The sequence below is a fragment of the Somniosus microcephalus genome, chromosome 12 (genome assembly GCF_052327205.1).
Source record: "Somniosus microcephalus isolate GS21.2 chromosome 12, FLI_Smic_1.0, whole genome shotgun sequence".
Classification (NCBI taxonomy): Eukaryota; Metazoa; Chordata; class Chondrichthyes; order Squaliformes; family Somniosidae; genus Somniosus; species Somniosus microcephalus.
In genome coordinates, this window is record NC_140998.1 from 135,578,265 (window position 1) to 135,587,106 (window position 8,842).

Here is an 8,842-nt window from a genome sequence, read left to right on the forward strand (position 1 = left end):
TAGTGCACAAGTGCAGTACAATGAAATGTAGGCTTGCGGCTCCCGAGAGTGTACATTTAGATTAAGACATTTAAACATTCAGCATACATTTGGCTTGTAATACATTAACATAAACATAACCATAATAAAGTGCATTGGCAGATGTGCAGGCTTTAGAGTTTATTTGTGGAGTTCAGTAGGATGACAGCCCTGGGAAAGAAGCTGTTCCTAAATCTGGTCGTAGGGTGCGAATGCATCTGTAGTGTCTCCCAGATGGCAGGAGGGCGAACAGACTGTGGCTGGGGTGGGTAGGGTCTTTGATGATGGTCCGTGACCTCCGTAAACAGCGTTTCTGGTATATGTGCTCTATGGTCGGTAGCCGGGTGCCGGTAATGCGTTGGGCAGTTTTGACTACCCGCTGCAGGGCTTTCCGGTCATAGTAGCTACAGCTGCCATACCATACTGTGATACAGTTCGTCAGGATGCTCTCTATAGTGCAGCGGTAAAAGTTAGATCAGGGATGACAGGTTACATCCCTTCAGCCTCCTTAGGAAATATAGGCGCTGCTGGGCCTTCTTCACCAGAGGAGGTATTGAGGGACCAGGAGAGGTCTTCCGTGATGTGGACTCCGAGGAACTTAAAGCTGTCCACCCTTTCCACCACAGCCCCATTGATGTGGATGGGGTGTGACTTCCGCCTTTTAGACTTCCTGAAGTCCACAATGATTTCTTTGGTTTTCTTGATGTTAAGGGCCAGGTTGTTATCGGCGCACCACTTCACGAGATGCTGGACCTCCTCCCTGTAGGCTGACTCATCGTTGTTGGTGATCTGGCCTACTACCATGGTTCGCAGGTAACTGATGAGTCCAATGTGGGACCTACAGTCTCTGTCACAGGTGGGGCAGACGGTGCTTGGGTTGACGTGCGCTCCTTGCACTGTTTGCGCTTGGCTTCCACTTGCTCCTGGCGAAGAGACTCGAGGTGTTCGGCGCCTTCTCGGATGCTTTTCATTCACTTTGTGCGATCTTGGGCCAGGAATTCCCAGGTGTCAGTGGGGTTGGTGTACTTTTTCAAGGAGGCTTTGAGGGTGTCCTTGAAGCGTTTCCTCTGCCCACCTAGGGCTCTCTTGCCGTGCCGGAGCTACTAATGCCGTGTGGACATTAGGAGGTGAATGGCTCAGGTTTGGTTGGCATGCCCTTTGTGGTCAAATAGCTTGCTGATGCCTGCTATTGAGATGGCCAACTGAATAACTGAAGCAATCCTGTTTTTAAATGTTAATATAAGGAGTAGAATGTTGAAAGTTCTGGGTTGTTGCACAGTTTTAGTGTAGTGTGCTAATCATTTTTCAGTATGCTGTGAAAGTTTAGTTGGTACCAAATTTGACCAGAATAACTTTTGTAACCTGATTTGGTTTCAACAGATTATGTTTGTAGCTTCTTTTGAGTTTGTTAAATTGAATCATTTTTCCCCATTTTTCAGATTGATCCAGTTCTTGAAGCTCAATTAAGCAAGAATAAAGATAAGATTACAGTGGAATCAGAGTATCAGGTATGTATAAAAATTGAGCAGTCCTGAACAGCTGATCACACATCGTGATTAATGTTCATAATATAATCTTGAGACAACTTCATTGTGTCCTTTTATTCTTTTAATCCTTTTGGTTCAAGATTTATAGATGCATCGCAATGCACAATGTTCATTAGATCTCAACATTTGATTGTACCTCAGACCTCCCGCCATGGCGTCTTGTTTCTTTGTCATCTCCTAACACTCTTCTGCTGTCCGAGTGCTTTAGTTGGTTACTATGGCCCTCTTGGTCTGCCTATCCCTTTGCCACCAGTCTGAATACTCCTCCACGCACCTTTACTTTCTTTTCTGCCTGATTTCACTTAGCTGGCTTTTCCCTGCAAGCTTGGTTTGCTATTTCATAAGAAAGATGAACCAAGTTTTTTCAGAAGTTCACGTAATCCAGCGAGTAGATGAACCACACAGATTAGGAAGGTTCTAGGTTCAGTCACTGGTCTGTGCTGAGTTAGCTGATCAAAGTCATTGGCCCAGAATTTGCTGGAGAGGGGCATCGCGTGATGTGCCCTGTTTGAGACACTTTTTCCCCTTGGCCTTCAGCTTGAAGTGAGACTCCATGGTTTCAATTATTCCCTTTCTGGGCCGGAAAGATATAGTGGCATTGCAGGAACATAAATCTCGTCATTAAAAGGGTCCTTGCGCTGTTAAGTACCAGCCCTAACTTTCTGCAGCGAGTTTAATTTGTAATTAATGCACAAATGCAGCAACTTCTTGAAACTCATGGGAGGTTGAGGGTGAGCTGCCATTTTTGCAACGCTATCGGTGGAGTGGTGCAAATTGTCCAGCAGTTTATGGCGATTTGCAACTCGCCACAAATTGCTGGATTATTTATAGACGAATAATGGTGTGCGCATTGAACTCGCCGTTATTTTGCCAGCAAATTCTGGCCCATGGTTAGGGATCCTACAAATACCCTTAGTGCCCTTGTGTTGGTGAGTAAAAAATCAGCAAGGATTCCCACTCCTGATCATTATCCAGAAAGTCTTGTTGAGTGTACACATCTGTGAACAACAGATGATGAGAGGATACCATTGGGCTCTGTGGTGATGTCTCCCATACCCTGCTAGCACAATGTCAAGGTTTGTAAATGAATAGTGGTGACTACATAAGCTAGATAAGCACATGACGGAGAAAGGAATAGAAGGATATGCTGATTGGGTTAGATGAAGAGGGGTGGGAAGAAGCTCGTGGAGCATAAACGCCGGCATAGTCCAGTTGGGCCGAATGGCTTTTTTCTGTGCTGTAGATTCTGTGTAATTCTATGTAATTGGGTGAGGTGCTGAAGGACTAGTGCCTGTGAAACTGTACCCTAGCAAGGAGATATTACCTTCAGGAGGGAAAATTACAAGGAAAAAACTTGACAAAGGGAAAGTGTGTACAGCACTACTTTTATCAGCAACTCATGATAGTCTTTTCTGGTGCTGATTACCTGAACATATTCTTTAAGATCGCCTCTTCAGCTTTTTTCCTTTCCTTAGAAGGTAAATGGGACTCTTTGGCATCAAGTTGTTCAGATGATTGACGTTTGGAACAGTGTGTGTCCTCTGGTCGTCTCAGTAAGCTGTTGCTGTTGCCAATCTAAAGTACAGTTGGGTGTTGTTGATTGACCGACCAACCAAATTTGGTTCATCGATTGGAGCTGGAGAGGTGAACCTGAAGATTGGTGGTATTCCCACACATTCTTCCCTAAATGATCCTGCAACACAGTAGATTGGGTGATTCTAGCTGTTGAAGCTGCTGTAAGCTCATCTGTGCTGACAGAAAGCTGCACAATTTCAGCTGGTTAAACTCCCAACACATTTTGCACTTGCTTACTGAGCCCTCAAGGAGCTGTGCCTTTAGTCAAACTGGACCTGAAATTCTCTGGGCTTAAGCAGCAGAGTTGCCTTTATAAGGAGACAATTTGCACTCCAGATTGGGCAAAGAGAGTCTACTTGTGTGGTTTTCTTTTTGGTTTTGTTTGGAGAGCATTAATCATGGTAATGGATTCACCTGGATGACTAAAAGCAAACAATGACAGGAGCTGCAGTCCTAAAATGACCAAAGTCATTGATTTCACAGAGAGTAAGAATGAATTTTTGATAACCTGGACCTGGTCCTGTCCAACAGTGGAGTATTAAAATGACTAGGCAAAGTTTAGAATACCATAAGCACCCTGATGGGCCTTTTTATTTTCTGATTTAGTGCTGTGGCTATTGGTCATTTGCATAAGCTGGTGACTATGCTTATCACACAAGGGCCAATGCTGTTGTCACCTAATCTCCACAAGTGTAGACTTTTCAACAGGAATTGTAGTCAGGAACAGGAGCCTTACCTGATTTCCCAGCTTGGACTGGTTAACTCGGCACATACCAGGGATCATCCCTTGGAATCTTCCTGGTATCGATGGCTCAGTTCCCAACTGGGTATTGCACTTTCCCAATGGACCATCGAGGAGCCATTCATTGGCTTTGGTCTGGATTATTTTCCTTTCATTTTCTGTTTTACACTATTCCCAGTTTACTTTTTACTCCTTCCTGTTTATTATCATTGTGGTTCTGTGCAGTTTGCTCCTTTTGGTTCTTGTTGCTTTCCCTTAACTGCTATAATGCAGCATCCACAATTATATGATTGTTTAGTATGACTCTGGAGTGGGGGAGAGGAGGGAAAGGGAAATGCTCATTGGAGGACTGATACTGCTGGCATTGACTGAAGTTAATGCTAGACCACTGCAAGCCATAGGATTGATTATAGTGACCTTTTATATCAGCACTGTACCATGAGAAGGATTTGTCCCTTCCATTGGTAATTCACATTCTGCCTAATCATTTTTGAGCTATGTGAGGTGTATTGTGCAACAAGGAGTGAACTTCCGTGACATTTTCAACATTTCACTTTTACAGGAGAAACAAAGGTTCTCTGACTTGTAGCTAGAAATCATTTTTTTTAACTCTGCTCATCAAATCATAAAATCTCTGCTGGTTCTCAGTACAGGTAGACTACCCTTTATCCGGACTTCCGAAAACCGAAACCCTCTAAAAGCCGAAGGTTTTTTCGGTCAGCGTAAATCGTGCGCACGACATGACCGGAGTGGCGCACGACTTACAGGCCTAGCCGGATATGGGATAGTGTAGCATTTTTCCGCACTTCTGAAAACCGAAATCGCTCAGCGTAAGTGTACCAGCCTTTATCTGCACATCCGAAACCAGAAAACCTCTGAAAGCCGAAAGTGGAGCAAAGCATGACTTCTGAAAACCGAAATGCGCACGACCCCGGCCGAACCCGACCCCCGACCCCCCCGCCATACCCCATCTTCAGATGTCCAACTCCAACCTGATGACAATGATGACAACACTGATGTACCATCTTCTCCAAGATCCTCAAGCCAGATGTAATGTACCTTTATTGCATGTTTATGTACAGGTATTTAGCTTAGTTTGTACCTGTACATGTTTGAAGTTTTACTGAATGTTTTCCTTACAAATAAACTGTACTACAGTATTTATCCCTGTAACTACAGTATTTATAGTCGTTATTTATCCCACCCTTTCGGATAAGGGATAGTGTATCCTTTATCCGCACTCCCGAAAACCGAATTGTTTTCGCGCACCTTCCGAAATCCGAAATTTTCCTAAAACCGGAACACGGCTGGTCCCGAGGTTTTCGGATAAAGGATAGTCTACCTGTATATTGATACTGTTGGCTATTGCAGTAAAGATTTATACCTAGAGTATTATAAAATAGTTTTGTCCATATGATAAATGTTACATCTTTAAAGGCAATTCTGATTTGAGGGTCAAAAAACAAGGCGCTGATGTGTTATTTATGATCTATCCTCCTGTGACGAGGATTGGAGAGTTTTAAATTTGGCATGTCTTGATTGCTGTTGTAACTAGGATGAAGAGACTCCTTTCTGACTGTGCCACTGCCCTGTACAGCTTTTCCATCTTGACTCCCCATTTCAGAGGTGGGCGGTTGTTATGGCTTGGTGTATTCAGTGAGAGCAACGGAAAACAAATGCGATTTGTCTGAATGTCCTGCGAATATTAAGATTGCCCAATTCAATAAACTGGTGACCATCATGGGTGATGCTGTCGTATGACTTTATACAACTACACTTGAGTCTGTGAGGCCAGTGGGGGAGTGGGATTGGAGGAGGGGAGGAACAAAGATCTTTACATGTAGAAGTATTGACTTTTATGTGTAAAATGACTTTTCAAGTGTATAAGAGTGAATGTATAATCAATCTAAAATATGATGGCACATAACCTGTAGCAAAACCAAAATAAGTCCCATTGCAGATAAATAACTAATACATCACAGGTAAGGCAAATCATTTAACAAGAAAGTTGTAGCATTAGTACAGTGTAATAAACATTTTAATTCAAATATATTTCTAAATATACTATATCTAACCTGTGACTCCATCTGCATGATGTTGGTCCAATGGTGACTAGGATACAAAATTTGTATCACTATTTGTGGTATTCAAAGTGCCTTTTGCTGCAGAGACCAACACTATTATTAGGGCTACTATGAGAATGCTTAATGGGTTAGCATTTTTATGTATGTAAAGCATTCCTAAATTCTTGATTGCTATAAAAGCATCTTTCTGCTATCCAGAAAATGTTTGGAATCTTTCCTTGTATACAGTCAGATCCCTCATGTACTGAGGGGACAGACCTTCTCATTGTTGAGGTTTGAGTTGCGATACTGGGCACTAAGTGGTGCATCAGCTGAAACATTGCCCCCTACCATGTCCGAGACTTGAGTTCAAATACAGCCCAAACTGATGGGCTAAAAGTCTCCTTTCCCTGTGGGCTGTGCAGGCCCGAGGTCTCAAATAGAACACAGGCGCCAAGTGGACATGAGCATAAAACTGCCCTTAATTCAGCATTTGCTACTTATAACTAAATGCAGGATGTTGTTCACCATAGTGGAACTTTGGGACAGGAGGAGCAAATTTCTGAAAGTAGAAGGTTTGGCAGAGTTCGTTATAGTGATATTTCTGATAATCTGGTGGGCAAGAAGGAACATAGTACTGATCCCTGTCCTATCGTACAGTACATGAGCCCATGATAGCATCATGTCCTATTGCTCTTTCATTAAATCCTGTTACTGTACAGAAAACACACAATGATTTTGTTTATCTGAACAGTTTGGGGATCCCCTTGTTCGGATAGGTAAATAATTTGGGTATTACTTTGAGTGTTAGTAATTCAAGATAGAAACTGATGTGCAGCATGATGATTTAATTATACATATTGCACAATCAGTGCTGAATTAAGGGCAGTTTTATGCTCATGTCCATTTGGAACCTGTGTTCTATTTGGGAGGTGCCGCTGGAGTGGATGTGATGTTGAATAAGTGGCTTCCCACTTTTAAAGCAGTGCAGCTGACAAGCTCTTTGCTGAGGGCTACAATCCAAAGCAAATGTCTTCCTCAAGGGCACTTTCAGAAGCTCCGTACACTGCTCCATTAGAGCAGGGGAGCCTCTGGGATTTCCCAAGCAGTGTGCTCCTGACTGCAGCTGTGTGGCTGCGGAAAATTACCATGCAGAGAAAGACCTGGTATTTCCCCAGAAAGCGGAGGGAGGGGGAAAGAGGGCAGACAATCCCATTTGCTTCTTCACAGCCTGCTATAGAGTGACACGAGAGCAGGCCCCCATCTTAAATTAATATCTGAAATATTCTGCTAGAGGGAATAAATACAGAATAGGAAAAGAGAAAGGAGGAGAAAAGTAAATGACTTGGGGAAGGAGAAGAAAAATTATTTCTGCATGGATGTTTTAGTCTCCTTTGAAGTCTTCCTTTCTTCATGTTCCTGGTGCCAACATTTAGCACCGTTCCCTTTTTCCCTTGCATTCCTATGGGAGAAAACACCAGGATGCTATTGGAAAGCAAGTACCCATAGCACAAGTGAGAGCTCAATAAGAAAGGCAAATGTCTCCTAATGGACTTCCCATGTTTTCTCTCATTGAAGAGCAAGAGGGGAGGGATGTGTTGAATCCTAGCACAGCAACATCCTATAGCTAAAACAGCCATGAGCAGAAACATATGGAGCAGCAACTCTGCAGGGGGAAAGGAAGCCATTGACATCAAGAATAGCATTATAGGTAGTAATAAGAGTTAAGTGCTTTTTGGAGGGGGCGGAGTCTTTTACATTTGTAAAAATGCTTGATATGGCCTTCAAATTACTGCCATTTGCATTATCCCATCAGTGTTCAATAGCCTATATGGTTTTTTTTGGTTTGTGCAAGAACATAATGCATTGGTTATGTTTATGTGAGACAGTGAGAATGTGCAACTTTTTTTAAACACAGAAACTACAAGAGCGTAACTTGGATGACTGGGTGAACATCCGAGGACCGCGTCCCTGGGAAGATTCTAAAACTCACCAAGAGCAGCAACGCAAGACTCAAAATGCAAACAATACTCAATATTAACATGAAGCACTGATTCTTATCCAGTTAGCAGATGTACATGTATATCTAGGCGAGCTGAAGTGAAGATCTGAGCTGGTGGGTTTTCTGAAAAATGTAAAAATTGAACATGTTTGTATTTTTGCATTGATTTAATAACGATGGGAATGTTATTGAAACATTGTAATTTAAATTGGCAGATTAGAGAGAATGTGAAAGAGGATCTGCTGATTATATTGCAAATCTGTTCCAATATATGAAATTGGTTTGATTTTTGTTTTTTAATAAAATTGTCCTAGAAGGTTTCATCAACAGTGCAAAGTGAGTTTTAAACTATTGCTGTAGGAAATTACAGCCAAATGCTATGTCTTTATTTATTTCTCCAGTAAGTATTAGTACACTGCTCTCAAGCAGCAGCCTTTCTCTGTTTCCTAGCAACCAGTCCCAGTAGCTCTAAATTAACATGGCACTGGACCTGCGCAAGATGATGCTTCTTGTGAGCTTGTTCATGTCGTCTTTCATTATAGAGCCCCAGAACCAGGCAATATGTCTGTTTCCTGCATTTGTATAATTGCCCATCCTTAGAGATTCTCTGCATACCTTTTGAGGAATTTTCATTGACTAGGCAGAACTCTTACTGGAACTTGGTTTGTTCAGTTAACAAACACCCCAGAGAAAAACTGTCATTTGTTTTTTTTAAGTATCCCACTTCAGTTTCTTCAGGGGAAAAAAAACCTGTAACCTTGATGCTAACCATTAAATTAAATATTAGAAGGATGTTCCCATCTCATTTTGCCTCTCCCTTTCAATGTCCAAAATAGCCTTGGCCCAAGCTAGTAGTTTGTAGAATCATAGAATGGTTGCAGCACAGAAGGTGGCC

At 42.4% G+C, this 8,842-nt stretch overlaps 1 protein-coding gene across 2 annotated transcripts in view; it reads left to right on the forward strand.

Moving 5' to 3' along the window:
* The window catches only part of cox16 (cytochrome c oxidase assembly factor COX16), an 80,818-nt gene extending 72,550 nt beyond the window's left edge, over positions 1-8,268 (forward strand). For both annotated transcript variants that reach the window (XM_086003605.1, XM_086003606.1), the window contains exons 3-4: positions 1,458-1,526; positions 7,864-8,268. In XM_086003605.1, the coding sequence (XP_085859731.1) occupies positions 1,458-1,526; positions 7,864-7,986 (192 nt within the window). In that variant the 3' untranslated portion in view covers positions 7,987-8,268. The remainder of the gene's footprint in view (positions 1-1,457; positions 1,527-7,863) is intronic.
* Positions 8,269-8,842: the final 574 nt, after the last annotated feature.